General features: G+C 40.5%; 1 protein-coding gene across 4 annotated transcripts in view; it reads right to left on the bottom strand.

Moving 5' to 3' along the window:
• Positions 1-781: 781 nt before the first annotated feature.
• ttyh3b (tweety family member 3b) overlaps positions 782-27,151 on the bottom strand; it is a 28,056-nt gene continuing 1,686 nt past the window's right edge. For 3 of the 4 annotated variants that reach the window (XM_079338510.1, XM_079338509.1, XM_079338511.1), the window contains exons 2-15: positions 26,508-26,682; positions 16,931-17,127; positions 13,231-13,342; positions 12,903-13,123; positions 11,685-11,780; positions 11,491-11,563; positions 11,265-11,340; positions 10,279-10,334; positions 10,085-10,177; positions 9,822-9,914; positions 9,575-9,711; positions 7,470-7,643; positions 5,572-5,647; positions 782-3,738 (exon numbers count right to left, since the gene is read on the bottom strand). In XM_079338510.1, the coding sequence (XP_079194636.1) occupies positions 3,604-3,738; positions 5,572-5,647; positions 7,470-7,643; positions 9,575-9,711; positions 9,822-9,914; positions 10,085-10,177; positions 10,279-10,334; positions 11,265-11,340; positions 11,491-11,563; positions 11,685-11,780; positions 12,903-13,123; positions 13,231-13,342; positions 16,931-17,127; positions 26,508-26,633 (1,665 nt within the window). In that variant the 5' untranslated portion in view covers positions 26,634-26,682 and the 3' untranslated portion in view covers positions 782-3,603. The remainder of the gene's footprint in view (positions 3,739-5,571; positions 5,648-7,469; positions 7,644-9,574; positions 9,712-9,821; positions 9,915-10,084; positions 10,178-10,278; positions 10,335-11,264; positions 11,341-11,490; positions 11,564-11,684; positions 11,781-12,902; positions 13,124-13,230; positions 13,343-16,930; positions 17,128-26,507; positions 26,683-27,151) is intronic. The other variant, XM_079338512.1, reaches the window with a different exon arrangement.

Below are 27,151 nucleotides of genomic sequence, written 5' to 3'. Positions count from 1 at the left end.
TATCTAAAACATTCTGTTTTTTAATAATGATTATAAACCGATTAGTTTGTATTTGTATAGGGCCAATTGATAACAAATGATCAGTATCTAAATATACTTTTCAAAAGGTATTGACAATACTCCATACTCTTTATTATATAATGCCTAAAAAGACAGAACATTAATCCACCATGAGCATAGCACTTGGCTGTTTAACATTTAGCAAAGTAACAATGGCAAAGTAAAGAAATGCCTTTTAACAGACAAAGATATCTGTCGAGACATGGAAAGTGGGACTTGTGACTTGGAAAGTGGGATAAAGAGATGCATAAAGAAAGGATGCATACAGTAGAGACAAACAGCGCCACAATAACTACTGCAACAATTAATACGATTTATAGCTACAATGCCAGTGATAATGTGTTGCATAAGCAGTAACGACAAAGTATGATAACAGACTGATAAATCCAATAACATTAGTAACTACAGTGAAATGACGAGGACTGATACTGTTAAATGGAGCAGTTAAAGTTGAGCAGCTCTAAGATTCATATTAACATTTGCGATGATGATAATAGAAGTGAGGCTGATATTAATAGTTGTATCACTTGGATTTGGGCAGATCAAAAAATCATTACATTAAAAACAAATAAATAATAGAACTAAAGAAAAACTTTTTTTTGCAGTGGTCGTTTATTTCTCGTCTGAGCTGAATGATCAGTGCAGATGAACTGTTTGTAGCTTTATATTTCTCTTGACATCTTTTTGACTTCTTTCGGGAAAAAACACACAGTTACATCAGTATGTTAAAGTTGCTTTAATTCCTTTTTTTTTTAAAACATTTATTCCAGAATGATATCATAACCACAGTTTTGACATGTACATCATTAATATCTTAGTTAATTCATCAGAAAATAAAAACAGCCATAGAAAACATTGTCTGACACATCTGGACCAAGGTGTATTGGAAGTCCTGTAAATACCACATATAGACGCAAAAACATTACTTACCCTTAAACTTGAGCGTTGTTGCTTTTTTAAGACACACTGTATCCGATTGGTTTCATCCCAGAATTCATTGCACAGGATTTAAAATACAACCTTTTAAGTCAGGTGTGCAGACGACACTGGAATAGTCTTATTAAAACGTTGCAAGACAGAGTCATTCACCATTAATAAGAGAGGAAAAACGCTGTCCTTGCCTTTATTCTCCTACAAAACAGCTAGCTATTATTTTATCTTTAAAGTTTGATTTTTACAAGACAGAATAAAATAAAAAAACATGTTGCGATATGAAGTGTTGTAAGAGTTTAAAAACATTATGAAAGGCCATTAGTCAGTGACTAGTCCCACAGATCTTAACATTGTTTTCATCAATGTTGCAAAAAAAAACAAAAAAAAAAACAAACTGTAAAGTTCTAGACCATAGGTAGCATTGTTACCATAACATGGACATTTTTCTTTCTAGTATAATCACACATGTAAGATTGTCTCGCTAATACGAGAAGTGGTCATTGATTAATAGTAACATATTAAAATGCTGTACAGGAATGGGTGTTTGAAACGTGTTTGAAAGATATGCTAATTTCTACATTCCAGGTTTTTCTGAAACAATGCCTCTACCTACATCACCCAGAATGCAAAAAGATATCAGTGTGATGTCACAGTTGAGTAAGGGATGTGTAGTTACTACTTCTCTAGAAGTGACTGTAAACAGGTAAAAAGTTGTAAAGGATGTATTTTGGATGAAATCATGTGTGTGTTTTAATGAAGATGCCTGTACAGCAGGTGTGTGCGTTTATTATATTATGCGTGTATGAGAGCATGCGTAACGTCTGTGTTGTATTGACTCGATAGGCTGGCCCTTGCTTACTGCCAGTCAGACACACTGACCACCGTACTTACACACAGTAACACTGAGATAGAGCAATAGCCAATCACGCTGCAATGATGTTACACACACATACAGGTTCACGGATACAGCTTTTTTACACTGTACAGAGAGTTTTATAGCGGGAGGAAAAAAAATCCACCGGCAGTGTCCCAGGCAGTGTGTTTTTACTTCTTCATCATGCAGAGTCACCTTGAGGAGAAATTGTGCTTGTGGGTTAAACAAATAAAAAAATGCTAGAAACAAAGTAAATAGTGGCTTAGGGTCAATCAGAGGCCACCATTTGAGGAAAAACACAGGAAGTAAATAAAAAAACAAAAACACTACAGTTTGTCACAGTTTCACATCCCGAATTCCAGCTTTTGATAAACATAAAAACCCACCTCTTAGTTGACTTTCCCTGTAACACTTTCATGTTACATTATACACCAGGGACATTTGCTTTTTTCTATAGTTTTCTGCACAAATTTTCCACTAAGGATTGGTTACGTCTTTTTCTTTATCTGCTAACATCCCTGAATTAAAACAAAACATTAAGGTAACAAAACAAAATCTGCTCCCCTCAGACCTGATCGTCTGAATGGACCTCAACTGGCTTATTTAGCACCTTGCAAGATGTGTAGTCGAAATATTTGTAGTGAGTCTTATTCCAATTCTGCCCATCGTTTTCCTGTTTCAAGTGTCTTTTCCCCTTACAGTCTTAGGGAAACATTCCAAGTCAGTATTTTTTTTCCCTTTTCTGTGACATTGGAGTAGGAGACGAGGATAGAATCAGGCATCTCACATCTTTTCAAGTTTTTTGGCACAGGTTGAGAATTCTTCTGTCCTTTATCTCTCACTCCCAAAGTTTATCACAGTCATTCCACTTCAGGATTCCTGGCTCTTGTTGGAAATGTGTTTATCTACTCATGTACTGCATGTGCACCTAAACAAATGTGAACAAACATGGACAACTTTTCAAGCTCACAATTCAAGTCTTAGTTAGACTAACAAGTTAGGCTATAGAGAATGTGTATGTGGTGGTACCTTTTTGATCTAAACATGGCTTTCTGATTCACTGGCTTATATTTTTTACAGATGTGTGCTCGCTTCTGTGTGTGTGTGTGTGTGTGTGTGTGTGTGTGTGTTGTATAAGAGATACAGCAAAGGTTTCCATGATAAACACACAGCTCACCACATTACCAGTAATGATTCAACAGTCTACTTTTTATGATATCAGAGTAAAGCACATGTTTACTATTTACAGCTCTGTACAGCATGTGTGTATGTGTGTGTGTGTGTGTGTGTGTGTGTGTAATCTTGTTTGTGTGTCAGTGTGTGGTGGTCTGAATAATACAGGGGATTGAGTGGTGGGAGTGGCTATCTGCATTTGAGGGCGGTTTGCGGATCCCAGTGGACGAGATGAGCATTGAGAAGGGGATATTCGAGACGGAGCCAAGGTGCTCTACCCGCAATGCATTGTGGGTAGGGCGAGGAGAAGAAATTGAATTACTTCTGTCCTTTTTTTTTCTCTGATAAATGTGGTTGAGAAGTAGAGTTGAATCATCAAAGTGCAGTCCCTCGCTGAGGTGTTAGGTTGATGAGTCTTGTGTTGGGTGTGTTGGTGAACTTCTGCAGAACTTGACAAACTGTGTGTTGCTTCGTACTCTCATCTCTGTTGAGTTGGACCTTGTGTATTGGCTTCAAGAACTTGATTTAGGCAGTACTGGGATGAACTGGTGCGACTCTGGTCTCTAGTGGACTGAGGACTGTGGACGGGCAGTGGGGTGAGGTCGGCTGGTAGGGTCCAGTTGGTCGTTGGGTACAGAGCGTCTGTTTTGGTCTGGTCGGTTGGTTGCCAGGTACTTTGCTCTCATACTTGAGGTGTACTGAGGAGAGGAAGGACAGTGAGGAAATAAAAGGTAGGAGAGGGTTTAACGAATGAGTGACGGAGGGGAAATATGACGGGTAAGAAGACAACAAGGGGGAGATATGAAAGTGGGAAACAATTAGAAGCAGAAAAACACCATTGAACAATTACGGATAATAGCCAAGCATTCTTTATACAGAAGAATAGGCAGAGTCATGTTTAAACAGTCTTAATAATGGACATCGGATCAGAAACTAAGATAGTGATAGAAATGAGAAAAGAGAGAGAAATGATGGATAAAGATATATAAAGAGATGGAGATAAAGAGAGAGGCATACAGAGATATAGTACATAATGGTAGACTCACGTGGAGAGGGATGAAGATAGATAGAGATACAGATCAATAGAAATGGAGAGAAATTTAAAGAAAGATAGAAAGAGAGAGAGAGAGAGAGAGAGAGAGAGAGAGAGAGAGAGAGAGAGAGAGAGAGAAAGAGAGCGAGAGAGGGATAGTTGTAGAGTGAGGTGATGTGAGAAAACACACACACAGGTACAGCAGAATTACTTTGACCAGTCATTTGGACAGCCGGGGGGGTTTGATTACAACAATCACTCAACAGCTGATTAGGTCTGGATGATGTTATTGTAAATTAGCAGGGATGGTCCAAAGTCAGTGGTTTGCAGTTAGTGCTCTAGTTCTGATGTAGTAGGTTAGCCTGGTATGAGTTAGTGGTCCCTCGTGAGCAGCTAGCTAGTTACTGTTGGAGGTTTCTTTAGTCCACATCACTGCAGACCCTGATGACGGCTGAGCACTGCAGCACAGGATGGAAGGCCAAGTCGACACTAGCAATGATGAATCGTGGCCATTTTACAGTTCATCAGTGGAAGTGGGAAACGTGTGCTCCTGTGACTGTTTAATGGTGAAGGGTGAAGGGGCAACAGAAACAGAGGAGACGTGACACCTTGACAAGAAAATGCAAACATAGACACATTGTGGGAACAAGGGAGGGAGCAGGAACTTTAGAGGTTTGGGCCCAAGATTACTCCGGGAAAGAAGATTTTTCAGCTGCACCGCAGGGGGGGGGGGCGGGGGGGGCACCGGGACAGCCATGTGACATGGAGCAAGAAATGTATCGCGAAAGGTGTCAACATATTAATTATCATTTCATTTCATCTTTGACGTTTACGCTATTTAAGTCCCACATAAATGCCGTTGATACTGCAATATATCCACAGCTTCAGGCACAGAAGCGCCTTCTCAAAGGTAGATTAATCAACCTGTTCGCGACACGTAGTTCAAACAAAAGGTGAAATACAGACACCTGCATAACTGGCAAACGTATGTAAATTGGTATTGAAGAAAAGTATCCAATGACATTTCTGAGCTGTTCCGTGGTGACATGTTCCTCTAAGCTCTACCCAACCAGACTTTTTACATCAGAAATAGAGGACAGCTTTGTGTCCAACATAACCAAACAATCCCACTTATAAGAAGAGGGGAGGCTCTCTTTTGATGCAAATGCATGTAACACTTACAAAAGGCTTCTTTTCAAGCTTCCCAGGCTGCCAAAATGACCCTCATAAAGGCGACCCTTGATCACAGTCTAGTATGAGCACAGAGTACACTTGCAGTGGTGTAGGGATAGGGGACTACCTTCCAATATCCATCCTAACTTGCTATAAAAGCAAAGAGTATAAGATACAAGCACATTTTTCAACACAATGCTTCTCTCATTACATTTTAAGATCATAATAAAGTCAACCCTGTGGGTTCTGCGTTTTGAGTACCAGATGCATTGTGGGTATTGGAAGGTAGCGGAGGGAGAGTGTGTTCTAGAAAGTGTGCACTTACAGAGGGTGGAGGGGACTCCCTGCCAATCAGGGGGGTGTTCTCACACCGAGGGTTCTGAAAGTTTGCGTTCTGGCTCCTGCATTATAGAATAAGAGGTTACTGCATGTGGTCACCCTGCCACTGGTGCCCAGTTGTAGCAGCTGTATATGATCTTTGGTCTGGTTGTGATACTGTCTTAATGCCTCTCTGATAAAATGACCTCAGTGTAAATAGAGATCAGAGAGCTTAAGCTCTGTGGTGCCTTGTGGCCTGGAGTCAAGCACCTCTGCCTCGGACTAACATGCTTAACATTCCTTTTTAACACTGTAGAAAAAACATTAACATTTCCTCACACAATGGGACACAGTCAGTAAAATAGTTCTCCTATTAGTATAGGCATCCACAGAAAACTGATATTGAGAATTGAATTTTATAACTTCCTATGAGTTATTTAGCTGCAAGGAAAATATAAGAAGATTTAACATGAAATGTTTGTGTTTATCATCAAATGTCTTTGAAAGGACAAGTTCACCAAAGTAAGATGTAATTTACTTTCATTTTGTTATTTTAACAACGTGCCTGATCACAAACCCTGGGTTCGTACCAATAACAGTGTGCCGTAAAAAAACGAAGGGAATGTTGCAAATGTACAATATCGATGTAAAGAGATACAGTATGACGTGTATACTGTTCCAGATATATATTATCTGTCAAATATGTTTAAATTAAATAATTTGTACATATAAAAATAACTATGACGAAGCTAACAATCCAATCAAATTCATCCCAATGTTATGTCCTCTGATTGGTTCTATGCCATTTCAGTAGGAAATATGTCAAGACATATCAATCAGACACTCTCTAAGTTCCATTTCATGGGAACTTTAGAGAGCAATTAGCAGGTTTCTACATTTGATCCAAGAATGTCATGTGTCAAGTTTATATTACAGCCAAGAAATGTTCGAAAGTAAAGATCGACTGTTAGTTATTTAGCTAATTTCTTAAGAGATTGCACATCTGATAATGTTGCTGCTAACAGCAAACTCTTGACAATTAGTTTCCATTAGTACTAATAAGACAAACATTTTCCTCACAACTATATAATCATAAATAAAAGCTAAACTTGGACTAAGAAGCTAAAATGACTTCAACTTTACTGTTAGGTATTACCTAACCAAAGAGACCAATTCTAACTACCAGGCCAAGGGAGGTCAATCTCTTTTAGACCTATTGTACCCTTTAGACTATAGACAATGTACTGTCAAGAATGCAGGAGTTGTTTCAGCCCTTCAAAATAAAAATTAAGTCCAAGAAGACAACAAATAAAATAAAATGCCACAAGACTTTTAAAATAAAGGCAAGATTTGATCTCCTTATTTCTTGCTGCAGAATTGTAGTTACTGGTATTCAGCAGCACTTTTCAGTTTATAAAGTAGTGCTCAAACAGAAGCAAACAGTGGCAGACCAGCTACATAGTTATAGATGACTGTTTCTTTTGCTTGTACTCAAGGTAAACAAGACTGTGTCAAACTGTAACGTACTGTGGCAAGCAGGGTGAACATTTCACCTTATGGTGTGGCGAGTGCAAACCTAAATCATCTTTAATATGGTTTTGGTTACAATTGTGGACTAAAACAGGCAGGCTAGCTGATACAGCAAGCAATATTGTTTTATCAGCATCAAAGGGACAGCTAGTGAAGGGCTCTGGCTCACTTTGTGAAAAAAAAGCTGACTGTGTCACACAGGACATGCGAGCCGAATACAGAAAAAAAAAACAACAACTAACTATTCTAACTAACAGTATCACAGGCAGTGGACGTTGCTATACTGCTGATCTGGGTCAAAGGGGCAAGCAGCTACCAATAGCAAGCAGTGTATTGATCCTGCTAGCCTCTAGCTAGCAGGGGATGCTAACTCACATGTATTCAGTGACGGGGGCATTGCTGACAGTGTGGGCTGTAGCGGGCAGGCTAGCTTCACTACCGTAGCTGGAGCCACAGCTGTAGAGACTGGGCATGTGAACACGGTACAGGTTATCGTGCACGCCGCCCCGTGAGGCACCCGACTCGTCCTCTCCGTCTTCCTCATCCGTCCTTCAATCGGTCAGGGTTAGGGCAGGGCACGAGAGGGCACCGTGAAGGGTAAGGGGGAAAGGTAGAGGGGAGTGAGATCCAAGAGAGACAAGAGAGTGTAAACAAGTGGCTGAAGAGCAGCTTAGAAGAGGGGAAGGTGCACTTGTGCTATTTGGAGTGCCTTGATGTAAAAGACTGTAAGGCCACACCTTCAGCCTCAAAGCAGCTAAACAGGAAGACAAAGGCTATGGAAGGCTTTCATTAAAAAAAAACAGGTCCTACTTTAATTCAGCAGAATCTCTAATATTACTACACAGCCCAGAGTAAACCCATGAAGCTGTATTTTATTGTTGTTTACAATTACGTGTTAAAAACTGTATAAAGATGCTATATTCTTGTATATAATTCTAAAGCTCTGCTGTAACGTATAAACATGCAATGCTTTTATTAACACAGAGATTTGCTCCGATTTATTCATCTGAATGTCCTTATCAAATAGTCCAAAGAGAATCAAAAGTCAAAGGTCCATTATCTTGGAAGTACTTCATGCATTACTGAGTGCTCCATGAAACTCAAAGCAAAAAATCAGAAAAGAAGGAGATAACATGGCTTGTTTAAGAACCATTTTCAGGCATAAAATGGTTAAAAAATATAAAAAAAATAAAAATAAAAACGGCCAGCAACGTAAGAGAATGAGGCATCAAATAAGATATGTGCTGATTTGGAAGGTGAATCTCTGGCTACAGAAATGTTTTGGCTTCTTAAATGCATGAATAAATCATAAAATACATTACATGTGCATATATGCAGTTCTTATTGAGTACTTTATGACTACTTTTCTTCTTTGTTGTTTTTTTGGAGGTCTAAACCAGCTGTTCATATTTTAACAAAGTCCCAACAAGCTGGTCATCGTTCTTAGAAGTAAAGAATTGATCAGGGTGTATGAAGAACACTTGAACAGAGCCCCTATGTTTACAGAGACAAAAGACACAAAGAAGTTATTGAATTGACTGTCCACTAGATGGAGATGTTTCACTCAGGCAACCAAAGAGGAGCATAGCTGTGCAGCCCATTAGACTCAGCTATTGCAGCACAGTCAGACTTATAGGCAAGGCAACTAACCCGCATGAACAGTTACACTGGCTAATCTCAGGGACTTTATTTGCTGACTACGTGCTTGGATATACATAAACATCAGTGGTCATGCACACACAACAAACCAGTGTACAACACGTACCATTATGGCACCTTGTATGGCACAGCCAGCCTGGTTTCATTACTCAAATATTTCACCCAACGATTAATTTAAAAAAATAAAGGGTTGTTTGAATGGGCGGTTGAATAGGCCATAGGGTCCTTTAGCTTCCGATATTCACCATCATTCGCTGAAGCCCAAAGCATTTTCCAAATCAGGACAGGGAGAGAGGAGGAAGGGACGGAACAGAAGGAGGAAGTGGGGCACACAAAAAAAAAAATAGAAAAATGGGGTGATACAAAATCTAACACAAGGCTTGTTCTTCAAGTCCACAACAGAGATAAGAAAATAGGAGATATGTACAAACATAGAATCAGCCAGACTGGCAGTGCTGACGGAAAATAATAAAAGAAACAAAAAAGTTGCTGAGAAAACCGGATGGATGCAAAGATAAGCAGGAAGACTATAGAAGGATACAAAGAGCTCAGAGGCAAATACATTCAGTGAGTGACATGCATGGACACAGAGGAGATTCTTGATTGTCTCTTTCCGATGTTCTCGGGCCACAAAATGGATTAATTTAATCATCAAGGAAGTGGAATTAGCATCATGTTAGCTGTTAGTGTACAGATTAGCTAATCAGATAAGGGAATGTATCAACTGTCTGAGTCGTTTTTGTCATTGTGAAGGAAACTGTGTGTGCGTGCGTGTGTGTGTGTGTGTGTGTGTGTGTGTGTGTTGTGTGTGTGTGTGCTACCTCTTGCCAGGCCAGGTGTGTGGCACGCTGCACACAATGGAGGAGAACATCAGAGCAGTGACAAAGGAGAAGAGAACCAGGTAGATGAGACCTTCCACACCATCATAACAGAGCCCGGTCAGAGCCTGCACGTAGTCCTACACGTCAAGAAAAAGCAGTGTGAGAGGAGTGTGTTGTGTAAGAAAGTGTTCGATGTTAGTTGTTTTTTTTTTTTGTTTTTTTTACCACAACACTCAAAGTGACTCACCATGTGTAGGCTGCGACAGTCCACCAAAGCGGTCAGCTGGTGAAGGCCGACCTCAGTGGAATTGAGCACAGCCTGGATTTGCTCAAGATTCCCCTGCAAACAAAATGCAAAGCTTGACTGTATATGCTCACACACCATCACACACACTTCATAAATGCGTGTGTTTCGAACCGCCACATTCATCTCTCTCCATCGGATGCGGATCCACTCATCCTTGAAAATAAAGACCTAAAGATCATTGCGCGCACGAGCAGCACACGAACCTTGGTGTTGGCATAATCACGTGTTGCTGATCTCAGTAGCTCTGCCACGTCATCCTGCATCTCTACCAATGCCTTGTGACTCCCTGACAGCCTCTACAAAAGATACAGAGACACAAGTGAAACAGCACACTAACACACACACCAACTCAAATGCAACTGCTGGTAATTCAATTTAAAGAGAGGTTTCACTTTACCTGCTGGAATGGGTTAATTTGGCCAGAGCTGCACCTCAGGTAATACTGCAGGATATCTAAGAATACACAAAAGAATACTCATCACAATAATAATAATAATGCAATAATAATGGAGCATTGACTTTATGTATAACTTTCTAAGTTCATGGAGCGGTGTGAAAAAAGGGATACTCGTGTATGTGTGTTTTGATGTGTAAATGTGAGGTAATAGCTGCGTTCTATTGAGTGGAAACAACTGACAGACAGCAGAACTCATTAGAGAAGGACAAAGAGGGAAGTGAAGGAGGCAGAAGAAGAACTGGAGAAGTAAAGAGGGATTTAAAAGGATGAAGAGAGAGAGAGAGAGAGAACAAATCAGATAATGATCCTAAGTGAAAAGCAAAAATGAGCCCTGAATATTTCATTGATGTCTTTATTTTTTACATCTGGGAATGACAAGGAGGAAGAGAAAGGGAGAGGGAGGGGGGCGGGTGGGAGGTGGGGGGGCACTTGCAGGATTGCTGGTGCATTGCAGTCAGCAGAGACAGAGTAAAAGCTTTTGGAAACTAAAGTGTCAGTCAAACCCAATCCCCTCGGATTCACACTCGCACACAAACACTCTGGTTTCTTAAAATAGAAGCAACACGTCAGGGTAAAATGCAACTGTTAGTGGGAAAAAAAAGACTCATTGAAGACGTTTGTGCTTGTTTATAAACCTAAAGTACGTGACTAGTCCACTGACTAATCATGTCTAACTTCTTTAGTTCCCATTACATGTTATCATATTTGTTGTAATACTCGTGCTTGTAAGTTTAAAAAAAAGTGTGTGAAAAATACAATTAGAAATATTAAGATAAGAATCATGTGTGTGTTTGCAGGTAGAGTCTGCTTTGTTTTTACGCTTTCAAGTTCTTAAGGTTTGGAAACACTGGATTCCACACCCCCAACCAAAACATACAATTAAAGGCAGCCAGTAGTTCTTGTGCCGTTCTTTACATCCTTTATACCTTGGTTGATGACAGCGTTTTCCTTGGTTACCCTGGTGATGTAGGTATCCGGGGAAACACAGAAGTCGCTGGCTGACTGTAAGAGGGTAAGCACATATGACACATCAAGCTAGAGCAACATTTGTGCTGCATACACTCACTCCTTTGCAGCAGTGGGAAAAAAAAAGATTACATCATTGCAGAGAGAGCCAGAGAGCCTTGGCGATGTTGCCATGGTTATACTTACAGCAGCGACAGCCAGTTCCAGGCCCAGAGACCCCCAGCTGATTATCAGAGTCAAAACCCCGAGCAGACACACTCTGAAGGACAAAAAACAACAAGTCCACATTCTGCAGAAAAACATGACACGCAACAGAGTCCATAAAAGATTTGACTCATCCAATAGGAGCAATTTTTAGTGTGTGATGGAGAGCACCTTACCCAATCAGAGTGCCTCTAGAGTTGCGTATCAGGCCAAACAGCACCAGAAGGCAAATAAGGACATCAAACAGCAGTAGGCTAAGATACCCCAACCACCTGTGAAAGGACACATTCACCATGGTGTTTATACAAATACAGAATATTTCATGATGGTTTTAATGGAACAAACACTTCAGCTAACAACAAGCATTGCCTTGATGGGACAGTGCTAAAGAATCCTTTTACATAAAACGTAAAGGATGCTTAAAATATACCAAACTCTTCATCATTTTGTAATCACTCATTAAAATGTAAGGTAATAAAGCAAAAACGGAAGCTATCAGAGTTTATTTACTTAAAATTATGTTGTTTCAGTGTTTTTCATGCTTAGTTAAAACATTATGTTCAGACTAAGGTAGGTGATTATGTAACAGATAATGTACAGTGAGTGGGTTAATGTACAGCCAAGGTACATGCATCATCCTTTAAGGGATTACTTCAGCTATGATGACCTGCTCACTTTATAAAAACCTGTTTAATAGAACATTAAACAGGAATGGATTATAATGATTTAAGAGGATGTTATTTCTTCTGCTAGAATATCTTGTTAGATTCTACTTTCATTTTACTATATCCAATGCAATAATACATATGAAGCCTTCTTAAAATAAAAATTGTTACAGCTCACATTCAACTCGAAGGTGATGTGAATCAAGGTTAACAGGACCTCATGCACGTCTGTGACCGTGAATTTTTGAATGAAAGTCTTTTATTCCAGCTTGTGTGTATTTCATCCCTGGCTTTTCAACGCTTTTCAAACAAAAATGGTGTTCTATTTTTATTTGCACAAACGAAAAAGTATTTTAGATTGGTATGATCAGACCTAGTTCTTCAGAGCTGTGAGTCTGTGCTCACAGCTTTGTCCATAGCAGATTTAAAATATTCATAGCAACAGTATACTAAACAGAGTTAACACAAAATAAAGAATTGAGTAGCCAATTCAGCCACATTCCTAGAGTTCTTAGACCATCCTCCATATCATATAAGACCTACTGTACATGAATATGTATAATACAGTAAAACAATCAAACACATTTAGAATAAAGTTACATTATTTTGTTACGTCTCTTTGTTAAACTTGGTTTAGGCTTGAGAGCTGTTCTGTAAACTGTTCTTGGAGTAATGTATAGCACTGAAGGACATTTGAAACTTGGTTTCAGATTCTATGTAGATACTCACCTGTAAAAATCAAAAGTCTCCGTCTTCCGTGCCAGGTCCTCCAGAGAGATGTCAGTATTGGACCAGAAGGGTACATCCCTCATCAGCCTCACCAGCTCGTCCAGCTGTCCCTGCAGCTTCTGGACTATAGACACGTAATCTGTCTGCTCCTGGAAGGCTGTCTCTAACTCGACAAGGTTCTCCTCCACTGTCTGGTTTAAGGCTAGGGCATTATCTGTCACCTGACATTCACAGGAGAGGGAAATAATGAAATAAATTGGTAAAAAAAAAAGCCATTTGACAAGCCATTTGTTTTTCTTTAGGTGTAACTTTAAGGAAAGTAACCTACCAGTTTCTCAACCCCAGATACTGTGCGGTTGGCATGACGGAGGGAGTACGCCAAACGATTGGCTCCATCACTTGACTCCCCGTTTCCATAGAATCCCACAGCAATACCAGCACTTCAAGGAAGAAAACATGAAGTACCAAATGTTAACACACTAAATTCAACATGTTCAACACAAAGATTCAGAATAACTCAACTTGCAGAGTCCGTCTCTCCCTTTGATTATTTCTACTCAAGACATTCTTTTACAAAAAAAAAAAGTGTTTACTCTGTAAATTTTATCAATGGTTTTAATTCTATGTGTCTGATTGTTTTTATTACTTGCTTGATTTTATTGTCTGCTGTGGAGCACTTTAACTGCATTGAAAAGTACTATAAAAATAAAAAATTTGCATTCACGTTATTTATGCAGTTACACTGTTAACCAGCAACAGGCAGCACTGAGTGCTTTGTTCTTTGCATTGGTGTCACCCTGGGGCCTCAGGCAAGCACAGGACAACCAGGAGTGATTCACACACACACACACACATTCACACACAGGCAGAGGCTACAAAATAATTGGGTCACCAGACTGCACATAATATGATCCTTCTGCAGCTCTGCTTCCACATTCACTCATGACACATAATATCTGAGGTTCATGGCCCTTTCACCCTTTTGTCAGAATGTTCACACAGGGACTAATACTAAACTCATCCAAATCAAACACAAAACCATTTATTAAAAAGATCTCATCTGCTACTCCCCCCCGCCCCCCACAGCCCCTCCCATCAATGCTTTTATTTTCTCACTCACTCTGCAAAGCTCTTGTATCCCCCTCCTTCCTCTCTTTGTACTGTATGTGTGTGCGTCTGTGACTGCACTCTTTGTATTGATGATGTCTCCGTCTGCACAGAAGCACCAGACGGGTTTGTAGAGGGAAATTTATGGCCATTGTTAGGGCAATTCATTCTAGCCCATTAGATCTTGAGTACCCCCGTGTTACAGTGGATTTACACACACACACACACAGTTCATTGTGTGAGCGTGTTGGAGCTCTAAAGTGGACTTTATGTGCCCATTTCTCGTGAAATAATAAATACAAAGAGAAACAACTTTGACAAGAGGAGCAGAATAAAGATGAACACACACACACGGTGGAGGTTGCCCTTGGTAGATTTCGCTTTTCTCTCTCCATTTGTCATGCCCATCCTCGCCTCTTTACATCTCCGTGCATCCTCCATGTCATCTCAGGTTTTCCAGTAAATCATCTCGCTCCTCATCCTCCTCCTCTTTCCCTCCACCCATTACTTCTCCCGTTCCCCCCTCTCTCCAATGCCCTTCATCTATCATCCTCTTCATGTGTTTATTCCTAGTGATTTAACACTTGCTGATACAATCAGTATGTTGGTACAGGAGAACGTGTAGAAGTCGAAAAATACTCTGACACAGGAAAATAAAGATGAACATGTAAAGCTGCTGCGAACTGCTGCTTCAGTCTGTTTTCAGCACGGGTGCCAGAGGTCCAGAGGTTAATCTGCACACCCCATGTATGTGGAGGCGGCCCGGGTTTAAATCTGACCTGTGGCTCCTTTCTCTTAAGTCATACCCCACTCTCTCTTTCTCTTATTTCCAAATCTATCCACTGTCCTGTCTCTACAAAAAAAGGCACAAACAAGTATTTTAAGAACAGTAATGCTGGTATCATTCGATGAATATACATTCCTTCTAGCTCCATCTAATAGATTTGTTTACTGCTGGAGATGGCTGGCTCAGGAGGAAGAGCTGATCGCCCACTAATCACAACAATAGATCCCTGGCTCATCCAGTCTCCATGTTGAATTTTCTTGCGTTGGTCTGCCAAAACTTTAATCGTGACATTTCCTACCTGCACCCCAAGTAATCTTTGGTGCGGCAAAATTAAGTGGGATTTTAAAAACAAAACAAATGAATTGTTGGAGTCAGTTCATTTTGAGTTGATCACTACCTGCAGCAGAACAAGTCTTTGTTGCAACAGAATCTGATTCATCATGTCAACTCACATCAAATGTAATGAAATGAATGCCAAGCAGTGTCACAAAGAGTGTATACATTTGTTCAAAACAGTTATTTGGGTCTTGGATTAATGTATCCCCAATTATTTATATTTGGAAAATATTTTCATTTGTAAAATGTTGTTAAAATGTAAAACATTTGAAAACATGTTCTTTTAAGTTTAAATGAACAGGTCTGCTCTCAAAAGTATATGCATATACTCATTAAAGGCTAAAACTAGAAAAATGATTTGGTCGTTCTTGACTTATGTACAAATGGAACACCAAACATTTTTGCTGAATTACGTTTTGTATGGACTCTATAACCACATTCACAACCACTGCTGCTTCTATTCTTTACACTCTGCACCTGCACACAAATGGAGGATGTCCACATGTGGTCGGTGTTGTGCCAAAAATAAGAAATGATGTCATATCTGACTGTGAACAAAGAATCGCACCAGCAAGCCTGCGTTCACATTTACACAAACACAAACACACCCTCTGATTCATATCAAATATTCAAGAAGAAATATTATAGCTAATCATAAAATATTCAAACCTGCAAAAAACACTCTTCAGTACTGAGTCACGCACACACACACACACACGCAGCTCCCCCTGACTGTATAATTCATTTCTCGTCTCTGCATCAAATCTGCTTCTGTCTCCATGGCAACCTTTCTAGGCCAGGGAGAAGGACAGAGGGAAATGATAAATAACAAGAGGGGAACTCACAAAGATGGAGAAAGGGGGAAAGGAGAAGAACATGTCTAGAGATAGGGGGCAGAAAAGTGTGGGGTTTTTTTCTCTGTTTATGTGTTTGTGTTCCCGAAAGGAGCAGAGTCCAAGTTGCCTCGATATCAAATCCCCTGCTGCTGGGTCATTTGGGTGAAAGATCTCAGCTTGTACACATACTGTAGCCCTGAGCGTCTCGTAAACACAAACAGAGAAGTGTAACCACCTGACTGGCTGTCAGCTAATGGACATGGGCTCTCCTGCTCTAACCCAACTGAGTGAAGTGAATATAGATAAGATTTTACAGTGTGAAGGGAAAACCTTGAATCTGCCAAATGATTTTGCTGTGAGAAACGCAATAGAGAAAGGCCTTGTACCTGAGCTCCTGTTTACCGAACCAAAAAACATACACAACACCTTGCCTCACAGATTGTCAGAAGGATCATTTATACCTGACATTTCTTCAAAGACTGCAGAATTAACTGAACACTAGAGGAAGCAAAAGGAAGTACGATGACATCAGGGCTTTTTCCTTCAGCCATGAAGTTCAAATCCAACCCAAACGCACAAAAGTAATGGTATAGGCAAGGAAGTTCTGTGTTCTGCAACTCCTTTAAAAGGACTGTCATTGTCAATGGTTTGAGGTTGCTTTGAGGAAGGCAGGTAGTGTCCGATTTAAAAAGGATATAACTTGGCTCATGAGACAATGACACAAATAATGATACAGCTTAACATGTCATGAATGTAATATCTGCTGGAGACCTGCGGCCTGCTGTGACACTTACACAGTGTTTTAAGCAGGTAACAGGGCGAACGGTGCAAATGGGAGCGACGCTTTACTCAATTTTGAGAGTACCCAGTTGTTGTCGTACCCAAAGGGTTGAACGCGTAATCACATATTCATTTAATACAAGGGGTATCGAGCTGTCACTCTGGTTGGAAAAACCTCTCACCTGCAGACGAGCGTGGCAATGATAACACACCAGGCGGTGCAGCAGCAGTCAGCGCTGGGCTGCTGGGAGTGCGAGTGGGAATGCGAAGAATCGTCGCTCTTGCGTCGCCGGCAGCAAAGCCAGAAAGAGTAAAAGAGGAGGAAGAGAAGGTCCAGGCCCAGACACAGCACAGCCACAGAAGCCAGCAGCAAAATGGACTGAGGACAAGAGAGATGGAGGGAAAAAATAAACAAGTTAGTGGCAGCAAGACATTTAAGCTTTCTGTCTAATTGATGCTCTACTTTCACTTTTGGCTTCACCATTCCGCAAACAAGTGTATTATCTAGGAGCGAGTTGGCCTTATCCAAGGGATGGGGGCAATTTAGGAAGCAGGATAGACATACAGGAAGTGAATTAGCTGATATGAGCAGAAACCAGATACACAAACCACATGATGTAGCTTTTCCTGTATAGACAGAAACTTACACAAAAAACTGCAATCCTCTCTTTAGCTATTTGAGGCCAGAGTATAGTAGCTATTAAACTGGTGTCTGATGGATACCATGAAAAACACATTTGCACACCATTAAACACACACACCGCCATGGAGCGAGCGGAAGCAATGCTGTTGGGGAGCAGTGTGCGTTAGAGACCCACCACACAGATCACACACCCTGTTAAAGCTTTGAAGTGTAAAAGAAGGGAAGGAAGGGTGGATGCAGACAAAAAAGGGGGGGAGGAGATGAAGATACATTTTGGAACAACAACAAAAAAAAAAAGAGGCTGGAGAGACAGAAAAGGAAGAAAATGTAAAAGAAGATGAGTGAAGGGAAAGTTTGAAGGGGGAAAATGGAAGAGAAAAGACAGAGATGAGGGCTGTTTCAGCAAATGCCAAGAACAGATTCAGTCTGTTTTATGATGCACAGACGAGCCAGCGTTGTTGTTTCTTCCCTCTGTGGAATTGTCTGGAGAAGTCATTGTGCTGCAGGACCACGGAGATGCAAAGGCATGTTTCAGGATCACCCAAATCTCCACCTGCTAGACTACTTGCAATAGACAAAAGGACTTCTACAGCTCTTTCACACAGGCAGAAACAGCACCGCCGGGATTCTGGGGACTCCTCCGTAGATGATAACAAAATGTGGCTGAACCTCTAGGATCCTCACAGACTTCCTGCCTTCCCAGGCCTTTAAAGCTGACCTAAATTTTTCCTTGCTGCCAGCCAGCATTTTCCTCACCCTGCAGCAATCCGTGCACCTCCACTGTAAATGCATATGAATTCTAAGAGTGTATGTGGGCCAAAACTGACATCACATTTAAAATGCAATACATGATGGTGATGTTTGGTTTTTTTTTTGGTTCTTAAAATGTGCAGTGGTTTCCTATTTTACTGAATGATATCCAGGGCGGCTGGCGAAGAAAAGTCACATTTGTTTCTTTGTAGCAATGCTCTGCATATTTTACTGTACTGTATTTAACCCTGAAGAAACACAGGAATCTTTGACTTGAGCTGAGGAAACTTGGTAACATGATAACATGCTAAAAAAAAACAAGTCTCATAACATGTGAACACTCAGGCTTAGCTGTATGTGTGTATGCAAACAGCCAATTTTTAAACCCCATGTGGTTCTCAAGTTTATTTCGAGCGTGTAAGTAGCACATAAAAGTAAAGTGAAAAGCAAACAATACCGCAAATCAACAAGAATAATTACATCAACAAATCCCAACAAATCTTAAACTGTAACTTTCCCTGCTGCCTAGTAAGCCCTGGCCCAGCTGATGTGTTGGCGATAGCTTGTCTTCCAAAGCACAAATCTCTTCTCACATTGTGAGAACAATGCAGCCCAATAAGGTCAGCATTAGTAAATGGCTCTTTTTCAAATCTGAAGTGCTACAGCCAATTCAGCCAGGACAGTGGGTCACTGGAGCACTACAGTGAAGTAAAAGTGGTTAGATGGGTTAAACAACAGGATTTGACCGGCGGTGGTGTAAATGAGACATCTGAGGGAAGAAAAGAGGGCTCATTTTCGAACAGAAGTCGAAACCAGAATCCTCAGTCTCAGCTGGGGAATCAATGTTCTTCTATTGTCTGAGGTCGAGGAGTACAAGCATGGAGATATGAAGTACAAGCATTTCATTTCACTTTGATAAATCCACACTGCCCAGGTAGAACTGACTGGCTCTAGGGTTTAAACTTTTACAACAATCAGAGCGAAATGACAGTATTCATGTGTTTCTATCCCAGTTTCACAGGAGGAAACAGTTGGTAAAGCAGTGCTGAGAGAGAGGAGGTCAGTTGATTGCTTTTCTCCAACAGGCTAAAGAAGAAGGGCAGAAGCGAGAGGAGAGAATCCTGAAGGGAGAGGAGGGGGGCGATAAGCTCTGTCAATGGTCCGGCATTATCCTGTGTTATTATCTGTGGACTTAGTGCTAGAGACGTCGTGCTATGGTTCAGGAGGACTGCGCCTCACTAATGCATTGTTTGATCTTTCCTGCTCTAACTCAACATGAGGGCTTAAAGGATGCAGAGTGAAATGCTTTAAGCTTTGTGTTATGAAAGTGAAACCTCTTTCACCTTTCACCCTATATGAACAGAGAGGTCAGTTCTGGTTTTTTTTCATTTTAATCTCTGTACATGTAGATTTAACTGTTGGTTAAATGCATTAAACCAAATAACATTTGACTTGTAGTATGAAGACATCAAAAAGTTACAATTGTCTTTTTTTTCTTGATCTAAAAAAATGGATTGTGTATAATTAGTGGATCAGAAATAGTTAAGATAACTGTTGAAGTTGTATAAACTAGTTGTAGTTCACTGATTCAAAAATGATTTATGAATAAAGAAGAAAAGGCTCATCATGTTTTTGAAGTCAAATTTTATGCCAGTGACAGCTGGTCGAGTTGCATTTCACATCCATCAGTGTTTCCTATAGGATGAGTGTGTGGCTGTGGACTGGATGAGAGATATTCTTTTACATTTAAAATGTCTGAGAGAATAAGTTCAGCTTGAAACTAGAAAGTGCTACTAGTAGGCCTGTACAGGAGAGAGGAGGATGCACCATAATCATTCACAAGAGGAAACATCACTCGAAGGAAGGGGGGGGGGAAAAAGGTCAGCTGGGGGTTTAAAGCTAGAGAGATTGTCCACTGCTTGAATGCAGATCGACTTGATTTCTTGGACTGAAATATTGAGGTCATTAGGTCACATTGACCTTGACTTTTGATCAAGTGAAAACACCCAATTTGAGGAAATTCCTTCAGATGGTTCCTGATTTCTCATGTTCACAATAATTGGACTGAGCAACAGATGGAATCAAAAAACATAATGCCTCCAGCTTTGAGAAATAATGAACTGGGAAGACTATTTTGCATAATTCATAAATAAAACAAAGACGAGCAGAAAATGCTTTTCAAAAGCAGATTTGTATTTTACAATTGATTTTAACTTAACTGGTTGACACTACAACTATACCGTAGCTATGCCTATGTGCATATAAAAGAAAAAGAAAAAGATCCTGGACTGTTGATGTTCGGTGTATGATCTTTACAATAAATGTATCATCTGACAGAGGACCAGCAGGTTTCTACAGCCGCTCCCCTCTCCTTCCAATGACTATGATGGCCGCAAGATTAGCTGTTAGGCTGACAAACCATCAGTGCAGATTACGTGTGGATCAATTAGCTACTTATAAGCATAGTGAGCTTGGCTCTGGAGTTGTTTGAGTGTGTGAGTGTGTACTTAGTAGTAAATGAGTTTGTGTGTGCACATCTACACTACTGGAGATCAGCTTGCAGGCTTGGAGGAGGGGCTAAACGTTAAAAACCCAGGCACAGTGATCTACTTTCAATCTGTCTATTTCAGTGTGTGTATGTGCGTGTCTGTGAATGCGTGTGCATGTGGTAGATCTGACAGGATCAATCACTTCCACTTCAGCGGGTTGTCCTTGCACTCTCCCTGCCTGTGTGTTACTCGTCTGGCCTTGCCCACAACGCTCTGAACTTCTTTCCCGAGGCGCTGACTGACCTGAAGTTCATTCTACTGGTATTTATCTGTATCACAGGGTCAAAGAGCAACCAAAACATAAATAACAAAATCACTGTTTTGACAAGAGATAGCATGTAGTCGTTTTGGATACTGTATAAAGTAACTGCATTGCAACGGTCCCATTAAAAAAGACAACGTTTAATCCAAAACCACCAGAACTTTCATCATTCTCAATCAGACATTACTTGATCCAACTTGACAGGCAGACTGAAGGATAACAGAGAGGAGTGTGGAAGGAATTTCTTTCACAAAGAACATAGTTTTAGTGCGAGACCAGTTTGATACTCAATTATTTAAACGTTGCCAATCTGGTTTAGACAGAAAGGGTAAATAAACACTTTGTATTCGTGTGAATGTGTGTGATCATAACACTTCAGGCCACCAATGCAGAAGTCAGTCGCCCGGTTCAGCCGTCCGAGCCACTGATGCTCACCAACTGAAAAACAAGTTATCACAACACTACTTTGAAAATAAATTCTTTATTAATTAAGAGCACATACAGCGGAGAAAGAAAATGGCAACTTCTTACTTATCCCTGGCTACGAAACCATTTTGACTGAAGATGTTTTTCTATGAAGCTTTATAGAAAGAAAAGCACGGGTAAACGTCAAATCACATAGCGCTAAAGTTGCGGTGAGAGGATAACACCTCTGGAGTTAAAAAACAAAGTGCCAAACCCCGCTGTTCGTGCACCTGAGGTTAGCTCCAAGAGCCCCAGAAGTCACACACGCTACTTTCAAAATAGCCTGTTTATACTGCAAAATTACAATTTTTACAGCCAGTTACAGGAAAAGGATACTGGTCTGACTATTTATTGTCCTCACTGGCACACACAGTACAGGGTAAGCTGTACACATCTGTTTGATTTTATGAACAATACACGTTAGTCTGGCTCGTAACTGAAACAAAAGTTAATGTATAGACTTTCAATTTTACTGTCAAATCCCACAACAAAATACAAATACATGTTTTAAAATACTCAAATGTCTTCTTATAGACTGGCACAGGAAGGAGTCCTAAAACCCAGAAGTGAGTTAGCATTTTAGCGCCATGGGTTCCTAACTCTAAAAGTCAATGGGGATTTTGAATGGGTTTGTGGTTAACACAAGCTTAAGAGATGTTGACGTTTTGTTCGATGAGATAAACTACGTTAGCTAAAACCCCCACTTATGAATTTTAAAGTTTTTACACATACTTAAAACGGTGGTTGCTAACGAGTAGCTAAATGTCACTACAGTGGTTGTCAGAGACATTAAACATCATCACGCCGGGAACGCTCTCACTAATCCGCTTTACAGCTTCTAGTCATGGTTTTCAGTGCTCTTGCAAATATTAGGTTAATAAACAACTTATTAAGCTACCATTTGGCTAGCTTGTCAAAACCGCTGATCAGATCAATGAAGCATAACTGTTGTGATGTCAAAATCTACTGACCGCGGGTGTAGTTCGCTTGTAGCATAACATTATCTTTTTACTTCTCTCTGTTGCATTAACACTTCAAACTTCATAAAAGTGATATTCATCTATAAAGATTATCCTGCTCAACAAAACAGCTACGCATCAAAAACATGTTTGCCACAGAGGTTATTTTCTGCAATGATCCAAAATCCATTGCAAAAATCCCAATAGACGAATTCTCGTTAGAATGGCAAAGCTACTTCCGGGTTTGCCTACTAAAAAACGTCATCACTATTCCAGTCTATTGGTACTGCAAAATTATATATATAAAAAAAATTGCCTAAAACTTCAAATAATGAAAATAAAACTCCAACAGCTATGAGTTGCTGGGCAAACATTTCAACTTTTTAAAAAAAGGAAGAAAAAGAAGAGCTCCTTAATTAATCCCTTAAGGGGGAATTTATTTAAATGTTGTTGTAGAGACATGCGACACACATGTGCACAGACAGGATCCTATGTCCAAGAGAGGGGTTACACATGAAAGAAACTTCAAAGGAACTAAAACGTAGCATCTTTTCTATTTCATCCTTTTCAAAATGAGTGCATCATCTTCCATTGTGCAAACTGTAGCAAAGCATCCGAAATAGCAATTACAGACTTACTTTCCACAGCTCAGAATATATGTGTGTGTTATTATAGGTCACATGATTCCTCTGTAATGTTCTGCAGCTGTTTTAACTGTGGCTGGACGCTGACTCTGCAATTCTGGTATAATACAAACACATGAATGCAAACACACACACACACACACACACACACACACACACACACACACATGCATGCAGAAGCTACTTCATTGCCTTCAGACCCTCAGGATAAGAGCCCCAGTTTCGGCTCCCCAGGAAAAAAAAACAAGGCAGTTTTCTTGAACAAAGCCACAGAGTCAGCATCCCCAGTAAAGTCAAAGTCATCAGAGACCAGCTGCTCTCATGAATGAATGCTGAACAGTTTTTCCTCATAGTTAGTTTGTTGAAGAGAAAAGCTGTGTACAAGTGAGTGACAGTGTGTGAGCAGAAAGTTTTGAGCACCATCAGAGCTCCAGAGCTGAATACAAATGAATCTGTGCGAAATCACATCAGAAAGAAAAACACTACACAGAAGAAATGTCTCTCTATTGTGTGGGAGTGTGTGAGAGAGTGTGTGTGTGTGTGTGTGTGTGTGTGTGTGTGTGTGTGTGTGTGTGTGTGTGTGTTGCAGTGACGGACTTAGTGCACTGAAGGACTCTGTGTAGGACCTTGTTTGTGTGTGCATGTGTGTGTGTTTCTCAGCTGGATGAGTGGATGCATGAAAGCCTTTGAGACAGATATACTGAGCCAATCTAAAGACGGGCTCCAGTGAAAGAGTGAAAGAAAGAAAGAGAGCATTCTTTCACAACAGACTACAGAACCCCCCCCCCACACACACACACACACACACACACACACCATACACACACACTCCTTCCAACTCTCTCTCTCTCAACCCCTCCCCCTTCTCTCACTCCTCCCTAGTTCCTCCCTCCCTGCCTCAATCCAATTCAACCTTCTTCTTCTTCTTCTTCTCACCCCCCCCCGCCCCTCCCTCGTCTAGCCAGAATTAATGATTTCACCCTGAATAGAACCCCTATATTCACTCTCACACAAACATCCCCTGAGGGAGATCTGTGACCTCACCTCAACAAACAACGCTATGTGCTAAATACGCACTGACACAGAAAGTGAACCTGCTGTATGTGGCATATATGCATGCAGCTTATAGCACAACTACTGATCTACAAACAGATCGAGTTCAAACAAACATATGATCATAGAGCTGAATGCTCAGTGACATAGAAACAGTCACATCTGCTAAAACATGTCAGGATGTAATTAGTCCTAAATGGGGGTCCTTAAAATTCCAGTGGTCACACACATTGACACACACACATACAAAGGCCCTTAGTTAAACATTGAATAGCTTGCAGGAAGTGGCTATTTGGCAATTTAAAAGCACCTCCCATGGCTCATGGAGCCTTCTCTCTCTCCTCTCGCCTCCAATCATTCCCTTTTTATCTTTCTCACTCGTCTTCCTCCTCTCTCCCTGCTTCTCTCCCGGGTTCCCATCTCCCTCCCTTGTTCATGGCCGTGGGTGCCTTCCCACGCTCAGCTCTTGAACTCGCACGTCCTCCCTCCTCTCCCCCATACATGTCAGCAGACTGCATTGACGGCTGAAAGCATGAATGCTGAGTTCTAACCGTTCTAAATGTGTATTGGCTACATGTGTGTTCATGAGGCTGTGTTATATTTTTTTTCTGGTGCAGAGACCTGAAAGTCACCTTGTTTGAGGATTCAAATGAAATGCAGCAAAACTCGGCCAAAGCCTGTCTTTTAGACGGAGCCAGTACTGCCGACTCAGCCAGTGTTTTATCACACAACGACTGCAATGACTTTTGTGCTTTTCTTTTTATTTTCTAAATCTGCATTCAATCTTTTCAAATAATAATCTATCTAATGACACCTAGGTCATGAGTCTTACATTTACATAGATTAATATGGAGTCTTTAAATTACTTACTTTATCCATTCAACACTTCAGAGAACATTAACATTGATAAACAAGTGGAAAACCTTCACAATCAATGGCTAAAACCAGAGAATGTTGAATGTCGAATGTATTAATAATCAAATCTTTTGACTCTTGGCATACATTTATCCCTTCACTTACAGGTTGTGACATTTTCCCAAGATGACACATTCCTTATGTCCAGAGAACACAAGCAGTACATCCAAAGACTGCTCTCTCCCCCACCCCAGATTGTAGTGTTTGACTTATAGAGTCCTGTTAAGATATCCCTATCCTATTTTTTAAATCCAAAGTCTTCTGCAACATTAAATTATGTAGTAAAAAAGTTATGTCTCTTAACTCATTTTCCCCTTCGTGGTACGGCTCGACGTTGGCAAAAGTTGTGAATGCACCTTCCCAGATCTTCCAAGAGAGCTCAGTTGATACTTTGAGATAATGTAGTCACACTGCAGACCACTGATTGGTCGAACAGAACAGTCACTAGTACAGCGACGTAAAACAAGCGCATTAACGAATCACAACACTCCTGAAATTGTTTAAGCAGTTTGCACAACAAAACTTTGCAAGAAGTGAAATTGACATACTCAGCGTAAACATACGTTACTGCTGTTCATTGAGTTTATGAAGTTCCTGCCTTTTTGGGGGCAGGTTGGAGAGACAATCATGGGTGACACTTTTTGACACCTTTTCTCAGTGTTGCTCTGGAGCTACCATAAGAAAATGCATCCAGCAAGGATGTTCTATGTGCGTAGGAAAAGAAAAAAGAGCAAGTAAAAGCACCACTTCCAAGTGAGTAGTGTCAAGCAAAGACAACAACTTGCTGTGTTGGAAAGCAGCTTTTTTCTTATCTCTTAAAAAAATGTTTCCTTAAGATTTATACAACCATGAAGGATCAAGGTTGCAAACAACATAACTAATTCATAAATTCACAAACAGTTTATTTAACCCCTGGACGCCTAAATTTGTTTCCAAATATTAAGACGTTTTTTTTTTTCATGTGTTTCTGCTTTCAAGTAGATGCTAAATTAAGTTGAGAATGTTTATTTGAAAACAGCACATAAAATAGATATTCCATAAAAATAGCACATACATAGCACATCAAACAGATGTTGTTCTGTCTCCGACTGGTCCTATGAAAATCTAATGCTTGCAAAAGGTTCCTAGGTATGTATTGAAAGTGAATCAACCGGCAGTGGAGGAACACGGACGCATTTAGAGCGGAAGTGGTTTGATGCTAATTCGTGACAATAGCCGTCAAGGGGTTAACTACTGTTCACCTATACCAATAATGGAGCAGGCAAGGGGTCAGTCACTTGATTCAAGGACACTCTCTCTCTCTCTCTCTCTCTCTCTCTCTCACACACATACACACACACACTCATAGTATTGATCGATGCACAGAAGGAACCCACAACTCTGTGGTCTACTTGGCCACTCTGCTGTGAAATTACAGTGTGGGCAGGAGGCAGAAGGTGGGATGATAAGGTGACTCTACATGATGAAGAAGATGAAGAATCCTGAGTGGGATGCAATTACTCCCCTGCACTTGTCTTACCTTCTGATACTCAGAGTCTTCCGGTCTGAAATCACTGCTCACGAGCTGGAATTCAATGTTGAAATGAGGTAACCGGTGGAGCAGATTCACCCACCAAGGCGGGGAGTAGTTCACTACGGCCGCCATCCTGAGCCGGCTGTCACTTCACTCCCTAACCAGTTTCCTGACACAGACACTGTGGGGAAATATGAGAGCATTGTTGATTAACAGGGCAAAGAAACTACTTGGAGAACAACAACACAACAGTAAGTTCGGACAAGAGATTTCATGAAGACTCATACAGAGTATAACAGTGCTTGTTGTCAGAGTCACACATGCAGCAAAGCAACTGTCACAGGATAAAAACTAACATGTCGATATATAAACATTGCACAAAAAAGCTAGTTTCAAGTTAAATAATAATTTATGTTGTTGGCAAATTATCAATTCAAGTTTTACTATTTTAAATTAAAAAAAATGGATTCTTGATAAATCGTTGTTGAGGTTTACAACCTTGAACTGTTTTATGAGAGCAATATCACATCAAGGTCGTGCTGTTGCAGCCGACAGAAAATCAGTCTGACTGTTGTGTTTTTTTGCAAGTATTACAGCAACTGTCCAGTTAAAAGTATTAGAATTTGCTGAAAAATAAGAATGTAAAATCA

Source organism: Symphodus melops (assembly GCF_947650265.1).
Source record: "Symphodus melops genome assembly, chromosome: 2".
Taxonomy (NCBI): Eukaryota; Metazoa; Chordata; class Actinopteri; order Labriformes; family Labridae; genus Symphodus; species Symphodus melops.
The sequence above is the reverse complement of the archived record's forward strand: the minus strand, read 5'-3'. Positions and strand labels throughout refer to the sequence as shown.